This window comes from Urocampus carinirostris, chromosome 7 (assembly GCF_059441175.1).
Source record: "Urocampus carinirostris isolate Australia breed hairy pipefish chromosome 7, RoL_Ucar_1.0, whole genome shotgun sequence".
Lineage (NCBI taxonomy): Eukaryota > Metazoa > Chordata > Actinopteri > Syngnathiformes > Syngnathidae > Urocampus > Urocampus carinirostris.
The window spans coordinates 13,000,850-13,022,752 of NC_142355.1; the positions used below are offsets into that span (position 1 = coordinate 13,000,850).

A 21,903-nucleotide genomic window follows, 5' to 3' on the forward strand; every position below is an offset into this window, starting at 1 on the left:
TGTTGGTAGTATACAAAATCATGCATGGACTTGCTCCCTCATGTCTTTCAGCTTTAATTTCCCCCTATGTTCCGGTCCGGAGCCTTCGCTCGAAAATGCTGGTCTACTAGTGATCCCAAGAGTCAAGAAAAGATCCGTAGGGTCACCCTAGTATATAGAGGAGAAAAAGAGCAAGAAAGGAAGAGCAAGGGAACAAGATGAATTGACAGAGTACAAAAAAAGAGAAAAGGAGAAATGGCAAATAGAAAAAAAGTTGGAGAAATAAAGAGAGGTATGGAAAAAGAGGGATAAATCAAAGAAAAAGTCAGAAAGAGAAAGTGAGAAAGTGAGTAGGTCCAGTAGCTTCGCGATTGGTGCCTAGCTTTGTCAAGCTCAAATGGACATACAGTATTTCAAAGGGCAGCTGATTTTTCCCCTTGCGCTTGTCTAGGCCGAATTATGAACCTCGGCGGGCCTGATTTGGCCCGTGGGCTGCAACTTTGACACCTGTGTTCCAGAGTGTCAGAGCTGAAAATCAAAACTCACAGTTTAACTCAGATCATTGTAAGATCGAAATAAAGCATATTTTTTTTCTTTTAAATTTGACAATATTAGCAATCTACAATTACATTTTCCTCTGCTGACAGAGGATCTGGAATACGGCCTAAATGAGATCGGTCTAACAATAAAACTATTTAAAAAAAAAAAAAAAAAAAAAAAAAAAAAAAAATCCCTTTCCAAAAATCGTCATACTGCGTACACAATTTGAAACGATCAAAACAAACATGAAATTTGAGGAGACGCACTGTACGTAAACCAAAGCAGGAATGTTATTTCAGCATCCAAATTCCAACATCTTTATTTTTTACAACTATGCACAATTCAATCAGTAAATGTACCAAATACTTTTGTGCGGCTCATCTGTGACTTATTTTTAAATTTTAAATCAAAGGCTAATAACAAAACTTATAGCATGTCAAGAGCAGATTCACCAAAATACTCATGAAATATTTCCGCATGCGCTTGGTTGAACTGCCTAAGTAGACGCTTTTTCTCCTTGGAAGAAATCTTTGTGTCCAGCTGAATGGAGTGAAGCAAATACCAGAGTTCCTGATTAGTGTTGGCCTTCGAAGAGCAAACAGCAGTTCTGTTGAAACTCTGGCAGCCTAAAGAAAAATATATTATGATTTCTGAGAATTACAATAATAAATATTTAACCAACAAATTACCCTGAATTCACACTGTATGAGAGGAAAAATTACGACTGGTAATTTTAAAGTGCTATATTTTGTGGCATTTTTTTCTCATAAAAAGACCCAACGGATTATAAGGTGGATGGTGGAATTAAAACTACTGTAAGAGCAGGGATTCCACAGAAAATAAAATTGAGGAGTCGAAATATACAGTATTGCTGATCACAATTGCATAACTATGGATGCAACGGGAATCGAAAACAGATCACGGCATTGAGTGTGGCAGCTCCTATCCAAAAGAACACTAGGGATACAGACAACACATGAAAAGGCATTAGGTATCATCGTCACACAATATTTATTCACGCTTCCAAATTGTTGATGTTATCATTGGGCTGGGCCGCGAGAATATTGTCGGACAATAGACCAATTTGTGGTACAGCCGACTTGCAAAGTATTGACGAAGTGCATAAGATTCTGAACTGAATGACGATAAAGGCATCATGTGAAGTAATTAGGCCATTCTAATTTAGGGCAATCTGATTTGAAATAAGGGAACAACATTTTTTTATTTATTTATTGGTGTTCAGTATGTTTTGTGTACCGTTACCCAATGCTAAATCTTTTGTACCCCGGTCATCCTGGAAGGGGGATTACCACTTGTGAGGCCCCTTCTCAAGGTTTCTTACTTTCCTTGTACTGAGGTTTCAACTTTTTCCTTGCCTGCACGTTGGTTTAAGATCAGGGGATGCTGTAATTATAACCTGTGCAGTCCTTTGAGACAAATTGTGATTAAGGTCTATACAAATAAATGTGACTTGACATCACATTGTGGGACGTAATTCGGTCGTCCTGAAAGATATACACCCAATGGCCGCACATATTCAAAACATTTGACACAATGTTCAGTTTCATTTGAGAACAAGTGAAACAACATTTGATCATATCTAATAACGTGACTAAAATAAAAGTTGATAATGAAATTAAGGGGCAGCACGGCGGCGCAGTGGTGAGCGCATGTGCGGCACAGTTCATGTCTTGGCAACCTCCTGCGTGGCTCCAGACTTCCTGTGCGGAGTTTGTATGTTCTCCCCGTGCTTGCGTGTGTTTCCTCCGGGCACTCCGGTTTCCTCCCACATTCCAAAAACATGCATTTCAGGTGAATTGACCGGTCCAAATTGTCCCTAGGTGTGTATGAGCGAGTGAGTTGTCTGTCCCCGTGCGCCCTGCGATTGGCTGGCAACCAGTTCAGGGTGTCCCCTGCCTACTGCCCGATGATTGCTTGGATGGGCTCCAGCACCCCCGCGACCCTACTGAGGATAAGCAGTGTAGCTGATGAGATGAGATGAAATTAAGACCCAACATAATCCCCAGTGGATAGGACCTGGCACTCTCCACCCCGCATCCAGGTTTGATTCTCTTTACATTCAATGTGGAGCAATTATGAGCAACCAGTGATGTCCCTAGCTGGTTAGGATACAATGCTCTTACCTTTGCTATACGGATCAATCCCCCAATATTTTGCAATTGTGATCAACAATAAAAGTTATATAACGCAAATTTGGGGTTTTTGGATGCGCCTTATAGTCCGTAAAATAGGGTATATTTTTCACTCTCAAGGTATTTATTGGATTTTGTTTTGTGATTCAATTCTTCATAAGAGAAGTTTACCAGTGACATCAGGCTGTTTTCCATGAACAAGGCCAGCCAATTTGTCGCTCACTCTTTTGTGCAGGGCTCCAGGAGTCTGGGACAAGAGAAAAAAAATCTGGAGATAAAGGATCTGTTTCCTCTAGGTCAGGGGTCAGCAACCTTTTTGGTGAGGAGTCCCACTTTCAAATGTCCTTGTAAATCAGTGTGCCACACCAAGATCAATGACTCGCACTTTTTTAATATCCAACAGAGCTGTCATTTTACACCAGTCCAAATATACAACATGGATAGACATTTTAATTGTATAACTCAGTGTTTTTCAACCCTTTTTGAAGCAAGATACACTTTTATTTATAAAAAAGGTCAGAGGCACACCGTCCATCAAATGTTTGAAAAAGAAGTTATGTCAAATAATTCACTGTACTACCTCAAGAGCAGATAGAACACACACACACACACACACACACACACGACTATTACAGTTCCTTGTGTGAAGACTGCAAAAATACTGAATAATGGCCTGATTTTTTGTTTTTTGGGTGGAAAGATAAATTCAGCGGCACACTAGACAGGGTTTTACTGCACACTAGTGTGCCCCGGCACACTGGTTGAAAAACACTGGTATAACTGACCAATTTATCTTCCACTATTCTTGTTCATCAATCAACTAAAAAATGAATGCGAATAACAAGTGGGAAAGGCCTGTAGCCATCCATGACTTCAACTTTTTGCCACAAGAATTAACCAGAATCAACCATTCTTCATTAACAATGAACTACAATCAAAAAACAAGTGCTATTGACAGCTACCATACCATGCCATTTATCAATAATATCTTGTTGCAGAAAATATAAAAACTTGAAATAACAGCAGCAAAGCAGAAGGCACGCGCGCAGACACGCACACACACACACACACACACACACACACACACACGCTTAGAAATATTTATGGGCACCTTTGTTGTATTTGGTCAAGCATTTTGAAAAACACTTTTTCCACATTATAGTTCAAAATGTTCTAGTAAAAATTTTTTAAGACATTCAGTTACCCAACTCCCCTACAAGTTACAAAAAGCTATCTAAATACTACAAAAAGCACAATAGAACCCAAATAACAGGAAAGAAATGAGCAGATCATGGATGGAAACTCACAGAATGGAATCAGCTTAAAGAAAAAAAATTAAGTAATAGACGTTGGAACAATCTTGTAGGTTTTTTTTTTTATAGGATCAAAATAATTGTCCACCCTAATGTTTTACTACTTGTGCACATTACACAAAGGTAAAGAGTAGACATGATGAATTTGTGCTACCACTTACAAAGAAAATCAAATTATAACAGGGACCATAAAATGGTGGAATCTGTAGTAGTGTTGGATGATTGACTATTATAGGGTGGATCCAAATGTCTAAGGTGTAGATTTTGCTATTGGTCCGATAACTTTCGTATTTTGCAGTTATCAGTCTGATACCCGTCGGCCCGATATATTGTGCATCCCTAATTTGAACAAATGTGTAGACCAAATATCCCTAGAAATTAAAAATGCATGCAAAGGAATCAAAGACACTCACTGAAGGAAATTCATACCTTAAAAATTTCCGTTGCGTTGCTGAGCATGAACACAATCATCAGGTCCCCGCTTTCTTTTGACAACGTTTTGCTGTTCAGGATGGCTCTGCAAAATGACCTCTTCACCGCAACTCTGTTCTCTACCTACACATATCATGAGTAACATCTTACGTTTCAAGCATACAGATACCTAAAGAATGAAAAGCTCAAAATTCACATACTTTCATGTCACTTGGTAAACTACTGCCTTCTATTTATTTAAGGACAAGGGGACAGACTGGAGCTAACCATAGGTGAATAAAAATTGAACAATTGGCATCTAAGCCAACATAAGACACCATATACAATTTAGAGGCCTCTCTGAAATTAAATGAGAGTTGGGGTGTTATTTAACAACCATAAGGCAAAATTTTCTTTACTAGACACTACAGTGTGTTTGTCACCTCTTTGTCCAGTTTTATTTGTTGTGCGTCAGCAGCCAGTGTCATGAACTTAAGGATGTGATAGAGCTCCTTTCTGCACCTTGGTGGTAGCAGCTTCAGACACAACTGTAGAGCTTCAAGTGCAGTTTCTAATTTGGCATTTTCTGTAAATGGACAAAAGCGTAACATAAATAAAGCCGTGCTCAATGAAGATTGACAATACTTTTAGTCTGTACCAAGTAGATTTATGATAGCTGAAAATACATCCGTCAGTTGCTCAGGAAGTAGTGGATATCTTTCCGTGTGGCTGTAGTGTTTCACCAGCGTACCATACAGCAGCATCTTACACTGAGCGGTGCCACTTTCAGAAAGGAGTGCACTACCTGGGGCCAGACAGTCAAATAATTACTGTCCATAGTAGTAAATACATGTAGGCTAATAAATAAGGGAGAAAGCTGCAAACACCCCAAAACTCCCCTAGTTTGTCTACTTTAGTCCGCTCTGTGCTCAGCTCATCTTGAGGGAACAAGAGCGGCAACTCTCTGCTCAGCTTCACTACCGCTTGGTCAGGGAGGAAGTCCAGACAGTCCAGGGCTGCACAAAGCCACTCATCTTCTCTGTGTGATGTAATGGATAAATTAAACCAACTTTACAGCAGTCATTCAGATACAAGACTTCCTACCACCTTCAGAAGGCTCCAGGACAAAAAACATACCTAGAATTCCTGAAGGCCTTTAGGATTTGTCTGTCAAGGTGATCGCTGTTGTAGATCAAGTCAGTTTTACAATGAGCCGACCATGAATAGATCTGGCTGATTTGAAGCACACCCTCCAGTAAGGGGAGATCCACAAGGTTTAATAACCGTAGGAGGGTTTGCTCCTGCCACACCTCATCGACCACTGTGATGGGAGTATAAGGATTAAAGATGTAGTTTTAAAACATTTTGGGGAACTTGGTATCAATACCAGTGACCTGAAAGAGGTATCGGTTGCTCTCTTGCAGACAGTTTATCATCAGAAAGTAAAGATTAAAAATACAGGAACTGTATGATGCCATGAATTTCATATGGTTTTAAAAGAAAATATATTGGTCTAATATATTATGTTTATAAAATCAGTAGTGAACTGTGAGAAGGGTGGGTATTAAGAAATAATTGTATCAGTATAGGTGAACTGTTGACGAGCCAAACGTTTTGCATTTTATGAACCATTGTCAGCAGAGACCCCACTAGATGAGGTACTGCCTAATAATTTTACTACTGGCACAAGATGCTTGACTTGAGTGCTAATTTCTTCTGACCTTCATTCCTTTGGCCCAGAGTCAACAGCTCGTGAGCTCACTGTACACTAACGCTGCAATAACGAATCAATAAAATGAATGATTAAAATAGCAGGCAACGGATCAGTTCATCGATTGTGTCACGCGATTTGAGTCACTCAGCACATCATGGAGCCAGTGACGTCTCACACAGCTTGAGTCTGCGAGCATAACACCGAGGTGGAGTGCAATCTAAGGCTACGTCAACTCATGATGGTCACGGAGAAAATGGTTCCATCCAATTCCGCGAAAGGGTGGGAGCAATCCACAATTCAAAAAATAGGTGTTTCACTTGCAAGAGATCAAAGGTTAAGGCTCACAGTGTTTTATCGTTCTTAAAAACTATCAGAACAGATGTGTTTTTACTACAGGAATGCTGCATCCCCTTTCTAAAAAATTATAAACAGTGGGAAGAGATTTGGCCATATCCGTCATTATGGAGTGGCTCGAATGAAAACCGTAACGATGGGGTAGCCATTTTAATAAACAACCCTCAACTCATCATAAAGGGGAGTACTGTGATGAGAGACGGACGCGCAATCTTAGCAAGACTTTCTTATATAGGGAATGATTTTAACCTCATTAACATATACGGCCATGCCGACAGACAACTCAGGTACGAACTTTTAGAGGACATCCAGTCGCATATGCTAGGCCATCAACCACTAATCGTGGGAGGAGATTTTAATTGCATCCTAAGTAGGAAGGATAGAAAGAGGAACGATGAGGAGTTTAAAGTAGATAAAACATCAACTTTATTACAAGACATGTGCCGGACATTTAAACTGGTGGACTGTTTCAAATCCATACATCCAGGAGAGGAGGGCTTCACCTGGTTCAGTAGTGACAATGCCAGAGCCTCTCGAATAGACTACATATTTACGAGGGGTTTAGCACAGAGTGATGCAAGATTAATTCCAGTTTTTTTTTCGGATCACTTGCTACTGTCCTGCTCTTTCTCATTTCCTTCAGGTATGACTGTTGGGAAGGGTTTGTGGAAGTTAAACTGCTCCCTGCTGGAGGATGAGGCTCTAGCCGCACAATACAGGGAGCTGTACAAAGACTGGCAGACCCTTCAAGACTCGTATGATTCACGAGCACAATGGTGGGAAATGACAAAGAAACGAACACAGACCTTTTTTAAAAATGCAGGGAAAAACAAGAAACTTAAAGAGATGAAACGCATGTCGGGACTACAAAGAAGACTCCAACGCTATTTCATCCTAACAGAAAAGGGGATGGACTTTAATGATGAAATCAAAGAGACCAAACAAGAACTAAACGCTTTGGCGGAAATAAAGAGCAAAGGCATCATAATAAGAAGCAGAGAAAGAGAAATAGAAGAAGGAGAAAAATGTACACGCTACTTTTTAAAAAAAATTATGGGCAAAAATTAGGGGATTTTTAAACTTCAAAACGAAAACGGGCAAATAACAAAGGAAAGTAGTGAAATAACCAGATTGGTCGAAGACTACTACAAAAAAATATTTGAAAAGAAAGAAACATATGAGAATGAAATGGGGCATGTATTAGATCATATTTCAAGATCAGTGCGTCAAGACCCCTTTTTAACATCGGACTTTACCCAAGAGCAACTGAATGATTGCATAAAGACTATGAAAAAAGGCAAATCACTCGGGGAGGACGGACTCAACCTCGAATTTTACCGGACTTTTTGGGATATTTTAGCACCAGATCTGTTAACCGTTTTTAACGAATTTTCCAGTCGAGACCATATGCCAGACAGTTTCAGAATAGGGATAGTTACTCTATTGCACAAAAAAGGAGACAAAATTGACTTAAAAAACTGGCGACCCATAACGCTTTTAAACGTGGACTGTAAATTTTTCAGAAAGCTTCTAGCAACACGAATGTCTGTTGTCTTGGGAGACTTGGTTGATCCAGACCAAACCTGTGCCATTGTGGGAAGGAAGATCAGCGACAGTCTCATGCTGATCCGTGACACCATTTGTTATGCGAGAGACAGAAACATGCGACTAGCAGTCCTAAACCTAGACTTTGAAAAAGCCTTTGATCGAGTCTCGCACCAATACCTCTTCAGGGTATTGCAAAAATGTGGTTTTCCCCAAAAATACATCAAATGGGTAGGACTGCTATACCGAGACATCTACAGCAAATTCATGATTAACAGGAATTTATCGGATGCAATCGAGATCAACTGCGGTGTACGTCAAGGTTGCCCTATGTCTCCCCTTCTCTATGTTCTTTGCATTGAACCTTTGGCACAAATGTTAAGAAAAGATAGATTTGTCGAAGGCATCAATATCCCAGGAAGTGGGGGACAAATTACCAAGTGTGTTTTGTACATGGATGATTTTAATATTTTATGTACTGACCGCGCATCTGTTGGAAGAGCCCTTGACTTGACTGACCTGTTTGGGAGGGCGTCTGGGTCAAGGCTAAATAGAGAAAAATCACAAGTGAAGTTTTATGGAATGTGGAAAGAGACAGAAAAGGCAGGACTCCCGCTGACGGTGTTAAAGACAGACCAGAAAATCCTAGGGATAAAATTCAATGCGGATGGAGGAGGCGAGACCAACTGGGATGACGTGACAAGGAAAGTTAAGCAAAAACTTGTTTTTTGGTTACTAAGAAAAATGACAATAGAGGGGAAGGTCCTAATCATCAAAGCGATCATCCTCCCAATGCTTTTGTCAATCAGTTTAATTTTTATGCCTAAAAGAAACGTGCTGTTACAACTGGACCGAGCCATCTTTCGCTTTGTCTGGGGCTCAAAGTGGGAAAGGATAAAAAGAGATACAATGAAAAAGAAAAAGGAAAAAGGGGGGAAAGGAGTGCCTGACCTCCAGCTTTTCCTGGGAAGCAAATATGTCTCTCTCCACTTCCAAAACGCTGTGGGCCTACCCAACAACCCGAAAAGTCAAGCAATGACCCGGTTTTGGATGGGCTCATATTTGCGGAAGCTAAAGCTTGTACCAAACAATCGTTTGATTCCAGTTTCATTTAACTTGCCACCAACACATCTCTTTATTCGGGATTTTTTGAAGAAGTTTGATTTGGAAACACAAGAATGTCACACTTTACAAAACCACAGGGCCCTTATTGCTATTGTGCAAGAGCGAGCTACAGTAAGCCCTGTACGGGGGCTTGCGTTTGGCGAATCCACAACGGTTTGGAGCAACGTGAATCATCCTGCCCTCCCAAACAGACTACGAGACTTGTCATGGATGTTGGCTCATGAAGTTCTCCCAGTCAGAGCCGTAATGCACCACCGAGGAATGTCAGCGACTTCGACGTGCCCTCGACCTGGCTGTGGCGCCCAGGAGTCGGTGAGGCACCTTTTTTGTGAGTGCAGCGCTGCCCAGGTCTTGTGGACAATGGCCGACCAACTAAGAAAGTTCCCGGACTTGCCAGCAGGGGAGGTCCCTGATGCACAGTACGTGCTTTACGGGGTGAGTCGGTCGAGGAGGCCTCGGAACGACTTTGCCAGGGACTGGCTCACTCTCGCCGCCATCAAGGACGCCATCTGGACCTCCAGAAACCTGCTGGTATGGAGGTGCAGGCAGATCCCCCCCGTGGCTGTGCTCCAAATGGCTGCAGATACCATACAATCTGCGAGCGGCGGGCAACGGCCTGGGTTGTGGAACCCAGAAGGGAGAAGAGCCACGAAGAAGGGAGAGGACCCACACAGAGGACTGGAAGAATGCTGCTTGGGAGGGTGGGATGGCAGAGCTATGCCCTTGCACAATAGTATTGCCTTTTACACGCTGGTTAACTACTGTTAAAAGAAAATAACTCTGAAATTGTTTGGTTGATGTTGAAAATGTCAGGAAAAAAATGTTAAAACGTCTTATCGTCACGTCATATTGTCAGATATAGGGAATTGTGGATGTGCTTGGTGGTTGTTGAGATTGTCGTGTTTGTTTTGCTGCTGTTGGTGTCGGTGGATTTGTTCAGACCGAGGACAATCGACTTTGGCCTGGACGGATCTATTGACACTAACAAAGATGTTATATAATGAAATTGTGAATATGCTTGATTGCTAATAAGATTTTCGAGAGGGTTTGTTCAAACCTCACTTTGTGTTTGCTGTTAAAAACGTAATATTGGAATATAATATTGTGAATGTGCTTAATTGTTGTTGAGATTGTCATGATTGTTTTCTGTTTTTAGTGTCAATAAATTTGTTCAAACCAAAAAATTTGCAAAAGAGATGGCATGGGAGCACCAAAAAAGTGAGGCAGCAATCAAAACCAAAAGATGGAGTCAGCGACGAAGACGAAGGGAGCTCAAAAAAAGGGTAAGCCACAATATTGTTTTTATTCGTTTGTTATTTCCGTTTTTAACTGTGGAAAAGTAACCATCTCTGGTAGCTAGCTGATCTGAGCATTTTCTTTTTAGCGGACTAATGACTGCTTGTGTGTGTGTGAGAGAGATAGATACTTTTTATTTCAGTTAAATCATCTTAAGCAGTGTTTATTGGGCTTTATATAAAAACACTCAACTTTCACACAATGGCGGTAAGATTAAGCATCAAATTTCAATTTTCTAGCAAAATCCGAGTGATTGAATAAGGAAACGTAATGTTAGTCTCTGGTCGTTTGATTGATGTGCTAGCGTTTGATAGTTTAATAGTGACTGTGTGTGTCAGTGAGATACCTTTTGTTTGAGTTAAATGAAAGAACGAAGTTTATTTGGGTACAGCAAAAAAAAAAAAAAGTGCTGACCAATAACAAAAGAGAACAAATTATTTGCACTAAAAACACGGGAAAAAAATCCAATATTATCAAACATGTACCAAAAGGGAGTAGGCTTAAGCAGTGTTTAATTGTGCTTTATAAAAAAGCTCAACTTGCAAACAATTGTGTTAATAAGTTTAAGATTAAGCATCAAGTTTTACTTTTCTGGCCAAATCTGAGTGATTATTGTGTCCTTGTAACTCATACTATGTTCTTTTCCCATTACAAAAGAGCAAACAAAGACAAACTTCATGATGAGAAAGAGACATCATGCACGCCACAGCAGGCAGCAGTCATCACTGAAATCCTCATTGACATGCTCACAGTTCTCAAAGAAGGAAGAAAGACTGAGTGAGTGAGCAAATGTGATAATGATTAATTTTTGCTTGTTTATTTTGAAAATCATTACTGGGTTTTCACATTTGAATTTTTTTCTTCTTTCAAAAACCCAAGTCCCTTTCAAACAACAAAACAGTAATTTTGGCACTTTTTCAAAAGACTATACGTGTCACTGGGTTTTCAGATTTGCAATGATTTCTTGTTCCATAAGATCACGTCCATTAAACAATAAAGATACTTTTTTTTTTACACTTTATAAAAAGGTATATATTTGCAGGTGTATATATGTTGTAGAAAATAGACTCGCATTTGTAGAATACAGTTGCATACATTAGAAATGTAGAAAAACCTGCTTACGTTGCTTACAGTATTGAGGGAATGTTGACATCATTCGAGAAGATCCTTGACAAGATAGTCGAGTTTACCAAAATGGGCATGAGACCTACAAGGCCTTTCTGCAAGGACTCTCTGAGCAAACTGAGGCAACAACATGTCCTAATAAGGGTACGAACAACATGTCCGGGTTGATTACTGAGGACTAGGGCCGCCTTTTGGGCTGAAGCTATAAAAGCATTGTTATTTTTGGAGTTCTGTGAGTTCTTTTGGGATGACGAAATAAAAGGCTCCCCCTCATGGCTGGTTCCCGATGTACTTAATTCAATCACGAAAGAAGACTTAAAAGATTATCGAACCTACAATTTCTCCTACAAATGGCGCCCAGACGTGTTTTTTTTTTTTTGGCTCAAATTGACTTCTCGTCGTGAACGCTGCCCCGAGAAGCGGTTGAGGTAAGGACAAGGTTTTTCTTTCCTTATTTCGGTTGGCTTGTCGGGGTAAGTGAAGTACATTGGGGCCTGTGACGTGAGGGCTAAATTATGAAAATGCGTGCACGTGGGTAATCCGTCTGTAGTCCGGCAACAAGTTGGACGGATTGTATGAGTTGATATGAGGTTTATGTCCGGAGACAATCTTGTGCTCAGGGACTGTTGTGATGTTTTTGGTCGGGCTCCGGGGAGTCTAGATGAAGTAACAGTGAACTAAGTGTCGGTGTTTGTGCATTTGGTGACGGTTCGGTTCTCCGTGGTGATGTTAGGGGAGGTCAGTCTAGAAGGCGATGATAACGGGTCATCAGTTGCTGATGTTTTCAGTGACGGGAAAGTAGACGATCTATTAATGGTCCTACGGAGGTGTGTTTTTTTATGTGGAGAGTTATACCGGCAGGGGTTAATGAGCAGATGTTTAGATGTTGTATTATTGAGATGACTTCGCGTATAAACAGCGTCTGAGGAGCTGTGTGTGTACTGACGTTTTTTTTTTTCCGTTCTGAGCGATATCTCGCTCGGGAATTTTCTTGTGATGTGGTGTGTTTTTTTATGTGAAGAATTATACCGGCAGAGGTTAATGAGCAGATGTTCAGATGTTGTATTATTGAGATGACCTTGCGTATAAACAGCGTCTGAGGAGCTGTGTGTGTACTGACGTTTTTTTTTTCGTTCTGAGCGATATCTCGCTCAGGAATTTTCTTGTGATAATCTGCCGCTCCGTGGCGATGTTAGGGGAGGTCAGTCTAGAAGGCGATGATAACGGGTCATCAGTTGCTGATGTTTTCAGTGACGGGAAAGTAGACGATCTATTAATGGTCCTACGGAGGTGTGTTTTTTTATGTGGAGAGTTATACCGGCAGGGGTTAATGAGCAGATGTTTAGATGTTGTATTATTGAGATGACTTCGCGTATAAACAGCGTCTGAGGAGCTGTGTGTGTACTGACGTTTTTTTTTTCGTTCTGAGCGATATCTCGCTCAGGAATTTTCTTGTGATAATCTGCCGCTCCGTGGCGATGTTAGGGGAGATCAGTCTAGAAGGCGATGATGACACGTCATCAGTTGCTGATATTTTCAGTGACGGAAAGTAGACGATCTATTAATGGTCCTACGGGGATGTGTTTTTTATGTGAAGAGTTATACCGACAGAGGTTAATGAGCAGATGTTTAGATGTTGTATTATTGGGATGACTTCGCGTATAGACAGCTGTGGAGGAGCTGTGTGTGTACTGACGTTTTTTTTTTCGCTCTGAGCGTTATCTCGCTCGGGAATGTTGGCTATTGGTGTGTGCGTGAGTTGTTTGGTGTGCGTCTTTGCCTTTTGCGGTCTTGTGTGTATCTTTCGCGCGTCTGAATGCGTGTTAGGGATGGGAGTGTGTTTGAGACAGTTGTAATCGAACTTTGTGTGTGGGGGTGTGTGCCAGCTGGCGATAATTGTGCGTGTGTCTCTCTGTATGTGGATGTGTGTTCTGTTCGGTTCGGTTTCTCCTCCGCTCGCTCGACCCCGCCCGCCGGAGTGAGTGTGTGCGGATGATTTCTTAACTGTTTAAGGGCTGGGACGACGTTGTGCGGAGGAGAACCTTTGTTTCTTTTTGTCTGTTTTTTTTTCGTTTTGTTTGGCGTTGGGAGGGGAGTTAAGGACGTCTGGATGAAAGATGGAGTGACTGCTTATTCTCGCGGGCGAGGACACAGTGGTAGTAGAGAGTGGTTTAACGGCATGAGGGGTTTTGGGAAGCAGTGAAACCGGGATGAAAAAATATTGCGCGACTGGTGTGTGAGATAAGTGTAAGATACTTACGTTACTGGGGAATACATTGGGATGAATGATTCGTCCAGCGCTTCGTCTGCGTATGGCCTCTGATTTGTGAGATCTTGTTCCGTTAAAGGTATAGTTTGGGTAAATTAAGAGAACGATTTGTCAAGCATTTTCAAAAGACAATAAGGAGCAGATTACTCGATCTTGGGGAAGACCATGAAAAATTTAAGAATTTAATTGCTAAGGTGATGTCTTCATGGTCATTTAACCTAGACTAAACATCCGAGTTTGTAAACATGACCGATTTAACAGGATTCTGAAGTCAAACGGACTGTTGAAAAGGGCTGAAGATGGACAGAAAAACAAGCAAAGAACAAACAAAGACGTTCACTCATCCGTTGTCTGCGCCGCTTGTCTACAGCAGGGTCGTGGGGACACTGGAGCACATCCAGGCTGTCCTCAAACAGTGAGCAGGGGGCAATCTGAACTGATTGCAGCCAGTTTCGAGGAGAAAGAGGAGGAAAACTGGGCACGACCAAGGTCAGTGATAAGGCTCATGGACACATTCCTGCTGCAGATTGCGGTGGAACGTCACAATGGACTGAGCCAGACAGCCAAGGCCGTCGACGAGGCGGTGATAACGAACAACACGAGTCTGCATTGAATCACGTTAGGATCTTGTTGATTGACGTGGTGTTTACAAATCTGAGGAATATTGATACGTTTGGATTGTAAATTATTTTATTTTTAACACAGGAATACTGCTAAAATTGTATTTTGAATCTGCTTTCCAGGAAAACGGTGATGTGTCTCCAGATGCAGGAGCATCAGGAGGATTATTAAGGAGAATAGGTAACAGGGGAATCCCTTTGTAAAATAGCTGGAGAAATAAGGTTACAGGTCTCCTATTTACAGGCCACGGTAGACGGAGTGCTCAACCAGTATATGAAATCTGTGCAGAGAACAATATCAGGAGCAGTTCCATCAAAAGATCTAGGTGCGGAAACAGTAATAAAGTTTTTGATCAGAGAAGTTATTCCGCGATTTGGTATACCGTCTGAAATAAGCTCAGATGGTCGTAATAAGCATTAGTTCAAAAGGTCGTGGAAAGAGTAAATGGAATATTAAAATCAAAGATGAACAAGATCTGTGTGAGTACTAGGCTCAACTGAGGGGATGCGCTACAGTTAGCGCTGATGAGTTATCGCATGCAAACTCATTGGATCACGCATTTAACACCGCATGAAATGCTAACAGGCAGACCAGCGCCGCACCTAGGAGGTCCCTACAAGGGACCGCCACTTGAGCAACTACAAACTGAACTGAGAGACTGTATGAGACAATTGACGGCTGTCAACTACCGGCTGGTTAAGAGACGAGGGTCCAAGGTCGAACAACCATTGGAGAAGAAGGTGGTCCCAGGGGATCTCGTCTACATCAAGGTTTCGACGAGAGTGGAACCAACCGAGGCGTAAGGGACCGTACACCGTCGTGAGGGCAACGCCGACAGCAGTCCAGGTCGAGGGCAGCTCAACCTGGTACCATCTGAACCACTGTACCAAGGCTCACGCTGCCACCGTCAATGGGATCAACCAAGATCAACAGGGCAGTAATGTTAAATTAGGAAAACAAGATGTGTATGATAAAGTGGTGTGTGGTAATAAGTTGTTTGATATGGTTGTTACTAGGAGCAGAGCTCGAGAAATCGCAACGGCGAATGGAAATCGCGGGTCCGGGAGTGCAGCCGGAGATCCGACAAGCGGCGCTGCAGTCGCAGACCTTGACGCATCGAAAAGACAGCAGCCCGGTTAAGTGTGACACTACTGTACAACATGCCAAAACGGTTGAGAATTTGGAAAGTACAAGTACATTTTACCTCATGAAGGGCTCATTGGCCCTGAGGTATGGAAACTCGAAAGTACCAAAATTAAATTATTACGAAAAAAAAAAAAATAAAAAAAAAATTGGAGATAAGACGAAAACGTGTAAAATATAATTTGTAAAATATGGTGTCATGAGAAACATGCACTCAAAACCTTTTAAAGGGACAGTGTGTATAAATTGACCCCAAGATGTCTCTGCATTGTGTAGTGCAACCGAAATAAAAGTGCTTAACAGGATAAAAGAGGAGAGTCACAGTGCCCAAAGAAGCACTATTTTCTTCTAATTATTGTGTCATATCCACTGCCTCTAGGTGATGCTCATGTTATGGAAACTCTAGTAACTCCAGTTTACAGTCACGTTGTCACACCAGCAGTCCCTGTTTTGGATGTAAATTACTAAAAATACTTTATAAGGAAGCTGATTAAACAATTTAGGTTCACTATCGAGACATTTTTTAATAGAAACTCACAGGAAAAAACTTTAACCCAAAACAAACGTTAACGTTTTATCCAGAATCTGTAGCAAAGCAACTCAAACAATTTGATTGGGTGGGTGTTAGGAACTATAAACAGGACATGCGCATTTTACTCCATTGCCCAGCGCATGTGCTAAAAGTAAATACTAAGTATCTTCAGTTTTAGGAATTTTTGGCATTTTCACAAAATTAACTTTGAGACAAAACGACAGACAAAATGAGCCTCAGCACTCATAAGTGACGGCGGGAGGGAGTCGAATTTTAAGTCCTACACCTCTATTGATATGGAACACTCAAACGTCACACAGTGAAATTAAATTCGCTGAAAGAAAAACACCGTAGAAGTACAACGACATTAATACGGTAATGCAGAAATGCCACTAGTGATATACTACATAGTTACTGAACGGGTTAACATATTGTAACTGACAATTAAATTTGGCATGACACTCCATCATCAAAGTGAGGTAAAGGAACGGAAAAGATAAGGTTTAATACAGTATTTACAAAAAACAAAAAAACATACCACACAATACATAAAAATTGTATTATAAAAAGAAATGTGCTGAGCACGGGGGTAAACAAGTTAATCGAACACATTTTTCTACAATTGGGTCAGAATTAAACCTCTAGGGTTTAATCCAGCTATTCGTTTGCAGTTAACCAAAATGGAACAAGAAATGAGATGGCAAAGTATTACAATAATATAAATGGAATTACTAGGAAAAGAAATATGGAGCTTACAAACAGGGACATAGTATATGGTGTTGCTATAATTCTAAAAAGACCAACTACAGAAGTTCTGCAGGAATACTGCTACAAAACTAAAACAGCATTAATACTAGCACTACTAAAGAAATCCTTCAAACATAAAGCCTCAGGTGTACTACAACCTACTTCGAAAATATTACAGAATCTTATTTTGTAAATATTATAAGATTACACTGCAGGAATGGTTGAGTTAAGTGCAGACCGGACCAGAATTCAATCGCGTAACGACCAGTTACTTTGTTTAGCAAAATTGTCCAACACCCAGGGACAAAACAAAACAAAAACAGGCTTACAGGCAAACAGGAACTCAGACTAGGAATTCTCACAAAACAGGCTTTTACTCAGAACGGGCAAGCCCTTAAGAAGGACACACGCAAATTAGATGGTCGCCACGGCGACCATGCTGGACATGACAGGGATACTACATACGTGCACAACTTCAATAACACAGTTGTACCTCTACTTATACGTTTAATTGGTTCTAGCAGTTAATATGGAATAATGAAATTGTTGTAAATCAAAACACATTATCAATTTGAAATTGATTGAAACGGGATTAGTCCGTTCCGAAAGCAAACGAGCCTTGTTGAATCAACTGCAATTGCCCTGAAGGTATGCTGGTGTTCAGTAAGGGTTCATACATATACACAAAATAAATAAACATGAATTAATATAATGAAATATAACATCATAATTGTAAATGAGGAAAACTGGATGTGTCCCCAGGCCGTGACGACAAAAGTTTGCCCACCCGTGACCTAGAACCATTGTTTTTGGGACGATGGACTGGTGGTTAATTGCACTTTTAATGACAGATTTTTTTTTTAGGTTCTTTCTAAAAAGCAGAATGGAAGCAAAGTTTGAGCTGTTTATAGGTGATGATGAAATAAGTCAATATATTCTCTGTAGAGCGTGCCGTCTCGTTTGGTCTCATGTTATAGTCGTCATAGTTCCATTCCACTCTATTTAGTTATTAATATCGATACGACGAAACACACACACGCACACTGCTTTCGTCTTAATAAAACTGAATCGTCTCCGAGTCTCTGCACCACACAACACAGTCGGCACAATCCCACTCTCAGTCCACTCTTGGCGTCCATACTCATTCTCTTGTTGTTCATCACTCTCCTCAGAGCACCCAAAGCCTTGCTTCCTTGATTGAATAGAAGGACGTGTATAAATAGTGCAATTCACAATAGAAGACAAATTTGAATTACTGAAATTCCGAGTATTATGGGATGAGTCAGACGAAAGAGAGACGTGCAACCAGTCGGAGTGCCGACTGACTACCAGAAACCAAATATGCTAACGACAGTACGGACTAAAGTGACGGATAATAGGCCAAACCTTAACGGCTGGTGGACCACTCCAGCACCTAAAGTGACGATACAGACGAGAGTGGTAATGACACACCAAAGATCAGAGAAACCTACACCCACGGCGACAACCCTGAAGAGTGAGGTTACAACGCCGACGGCCAAAAATGAGTGCACTGCCAGTACGTAAAATTCAGGAAAATTGTGTAGAAAAGGAAAACCATAACCAAAACTCGGTAGTTGTGTAGGCGCATGGCTTCAATGTGCACTGACTTAATTAAACTAATTAAATTAAATTTTGTGGGCCATCTGTCTTGTCTTATGTTTTATGTTTGTTCAATGTTGTAAGTGTTTGTATTCTTTCCTGTATTCTTATCTTTCTTGTCTATATGGTTGTCCAGCGTTTAAGCGGCCCACGTAACTGAAAGGATTAACAGAAAAATATCGAAGGAAAAGGAAAAAGGGAACGATACAGTGCTCATTGAGGCGAGGAAAACGTTTTTAAAGAGGAAGACGGTTTAAAATGTATTGTTTTGGATGGAAACGATAGCACATCTCGTTAGGAATCTAAAACGTTCGTTTTTTGGGAAATCGTTTTGACGCTAAGGGTGTGCAACGTAACGTTCGAGAGCCTATGGAGTTCCCAGAAAAAATAAATGTTTTTTCAGTTGGAAAACGATGAATTTAGGGGTGAAAGGTCTAGAAAAATTATGTTTGGTTATTTTAGGTGCTTTAGATTATGTTAATGCCAGAATAACACCAAGGAAGGATAGAATAATAACAAAAAGAAAAAGTTAACCTATTCCGGTTTTCAGTTCAAAATTGGAAAACCAAAGGAAGTAAAGACGAGGAAAAAATCCAATTGAGTGAATTGGGATAGATTAATGTGAGTTGAAGGCATGGTTATAAGATCAATGCACGTCAATTTCACATTAAGTAGGCGAAGCTAAAATAGTAGATTTAGTTGGTTTGGTAAAGAAATAAAATGAGAATAAGGTAAAATTAATTGGGATGGTTATATGTCAATTTAAAAAGCTAAAAAGCAAGTGTTAATATTCAATATTTATCTGGATAACTCCGGATGAGACCGCAGACTGGATTAATTACATTTATTAATTTATTACAACCAACGACGTTTTATTTATTACACTAACAAGGCCTTTAGTAAAATAGGAGAACGTCATGATTTTTATCTGGTGGCATTAACAGTCGGGAAAACCTACACTAGATGATGGAGCATCTGAGGGAATGGACACATACAATGATCTGGACTAAATGAAATATCTAATAGTAATTTCGGTTGACACACAACACACAAAAGCGCTAGGAATAAAAGCTACAAATATGTTGTTTTCTAATTGTGATTCTCTTGTTGGTATGTCACACTGCCGGGGAGTATGCTGCTGTCTAGGATGGTCAGGATGCATCGTCGCTTCCGGGTTTTGGGCTGCATGGAAACTGCGCGTGATGCCTGCTGGGATGAACACTCACTCCAACATCTGACTTCACGACACCCGTTGACGAATGCGACAATGCATGGTCTTCAAATTGTTCACGGGGGTCAGGCCAAAGGCCAATGTGTATACTGTATCACTATCCAGTCATGCACTCATCTTGAAATGTATCAACGACTGTTACCAAAATTTGTTATCACTTATCAGTTCAATTATTCATTTACCTTTATCACGTACCGATCAACCGTCGACGGTCTACATGTATAATCCATATGTACGGATAAAGATAAATGAAGGGGGGGTTAGTGCATGGGTCAGATGTTTGGAGTGTTGGGGGTTTTTGTAAATGAATCATGAACAATGAAAGTTAGAATGATCACAGCAGGCTGACCGCCAGGATCTTATTTTCATTTTTATTTTTTCCGATAATTCTGTGTAGCTATGATTTAAGATACTTTACCAATACCCTGTATTGATTTTTCAATTTTAATTTCCATTCAAAATGGGAGTATAAACTCCCAAAGGGGGGATATGTTGTAGAAAATAGACTCGCATTTGTAGAATACAGTTGCATACATTAGAAATGTAGAAAAACCTGCTTACGTTGCTTACAGTATTGAGGGAATGTTGACATCATTCGAGAAGATCCTTGACAAGATAGTCGAGTTTACCAAAATGGGCATGAGACCTACAAGGCCTTTCTGCAAGGACTCTCTGAGCAAACTGAGGCAACAACATGTCCTAATAAGGGTACGAACAACATGTCCGGGTTGATTACTGAGGACTAGGGCCGCCTTTTGGGCTGAAGCTATAAAAGCATTGTTATTTTTGGAGTTCTGTGAGTTCTTTTGGGATGACGAAATAAAAGGCTCCCCCTCATGGCTGGTTCCCGATGTACTTAATTCAATCACGAAAGAAGACTTAAAAGATTATCGAACCTACAATTTCTCCTACATAACATACATGTGTATGCATTTGGTTTATTTGGCAAACACTGATTTTCTTTTTGTGTTTAATATTGTAGAATTTTTTTTTGTTCTTGTTGCATTTTTCGTCCACGAAATGTCAATATTTGAAGAGGAAATTAAAAATGTGCTTTTTAAATCCAATTCGTCGATTTATCGAAAAAAATCTTGAGCTTAATTGATTATTAGAATAATAGTTAGTTGTAGCCCTATTCTATACCTTATCACTTGGACTCCACCTGCAAGGATTACTCAAGTAGATTCAGCTACAAGTTTGAAATTTTTCTAACTAAAAACATGAAATCATTCTTCAAAAAGTACATAACATTAGATATATGTCAGTCATTTTGCATAACAATATTGTACTTAGTGCCTTTTACTGTATTTGTCAACAGGCAGTAAACGCTTCTGTGTCACTATAATAAAATAATCAAACGAAGAGTTGTTTCAAGAACTGTTACATTGGTAGACGTCTAATGTCTGGTCAGTGCATAACCGTTCCTATATACCAGCTCAGTAGCCTAGATGGTAAGGCGCCCGCTTTGAGACTGGGAGGTCGGTGGTAAGGCGCCCGCTTTGAGACTGGGAGGTCGGTGGTTCGCGCCCCGGCCGAGTCATTCCTAAGACTTAAAAAGTGGTCGGCGGCGCCCTCTGTTGGCTGCGGCTGCATCGGCTCGCTACAACGGGTCAGGTGTAATCGACATTTCGTTCTGTGTACATTGTTACACAGAATGACAATACAAGGAAATTATTATTATTATTATTATTATGTACAGCGACATTGGTTATTGGTTATAGGGCGGCATTAGTTCAGGAGGTAGAGCGCTCGTCTTGGGATTAAGAGATCGCAGGTTCGATACCCGGCTCCCCCGGGTTATATGTCGAAGTGTCCTTGGGCAAGACACTGAATCCCTAATGCCCCCAATAAGCAGGTTGGCGCCTTGCATGGCTGCACGGCCACTATTGGTGTGTGAGTGTGTGTGAATGGGTAAGTGTGAAGCGCTTTAGGAAGTCTTCATTGACTTAAAACGCGCTATATAAATCAAGTCAAGTCAAATTTATTTATATAGCCCTTAATCACAAAAATGTCTCAAAGGACTGCACAGGATTACAGTTACAAAATTACACAATTACCTGATCTTAAACCAGCATGCAGACCATTTACCCCAAAAGGCGCTTCGAAGTACAATGTATTATTATTATTATTATTATTACCAACACAATGTCATAGTAACTAACAGCAGTTAAAACAGGAAGGAAGC

The 21,903-nt window shown here is 40.6% G+C and overlaps 1 protein-coding gene and 1 long non-coding RNA gene across 2 annotated transcripts in view; one reads left to right on the forward strand and one right to left on the reverse strand.

Annotated features, from left to right (window-relative positions):
* Positions 1 to 807: 807 nt before the first annotated feature.
* LOC148362374 (DEP domain-containing protein 7-like) overlaps positions 808 to 21,903 on the reverse strand; it is a 28,750-nt gene continuing 7,654 nt past the window's right edge. Inside the window, exons 6-12 of the mRNA XM_088339780.1 lie at positions 5,534 to 5,717; positions 5,295 to 5,435; positions 5,055 to 5,200; positions 4,840 to 4,982; positions 4,415 to 4,540; positions 2,844 to 2,919; positions 808 to 1,145 (exon numbers count right to left, since the gene is read on the reverse strand). Coding sequence (XP_088195906.1) covers positions 946 to 1,145; positions 2,844 to 2,919; positions 4,415 to 4,540; positions 4,840 to 4,982; positions 5,055 to 5,200; positions 5,295 to 5,435; positions 5,534 to 5,717 — 1,016 coding nt within the window. The 3' untranslated portion in view covers positions 808 to 945. The remainder of the gene's footprint in view (positions 1,146 to 2,843; positions 2,920 to 4,414; positions 4,541 to 4,839; positions 4,983 to 5,054; positions 5,201 to 5,294; positions 5,436 to 5,533; positions 5,718 to 21,903) is intronic.
* Positions 2,716 to 11,399, forward strand: LOC148362375 (uncharacterized). The gene is made up of 3 exons (XR_015850857.1): positions 2,716 to 2,991; positions 10,291 to 10,417; positions 11,088 to 11,399. It is a non-coding gene; the product is annotated as an uncharacterized LOC148362375 (long non-coding RNA).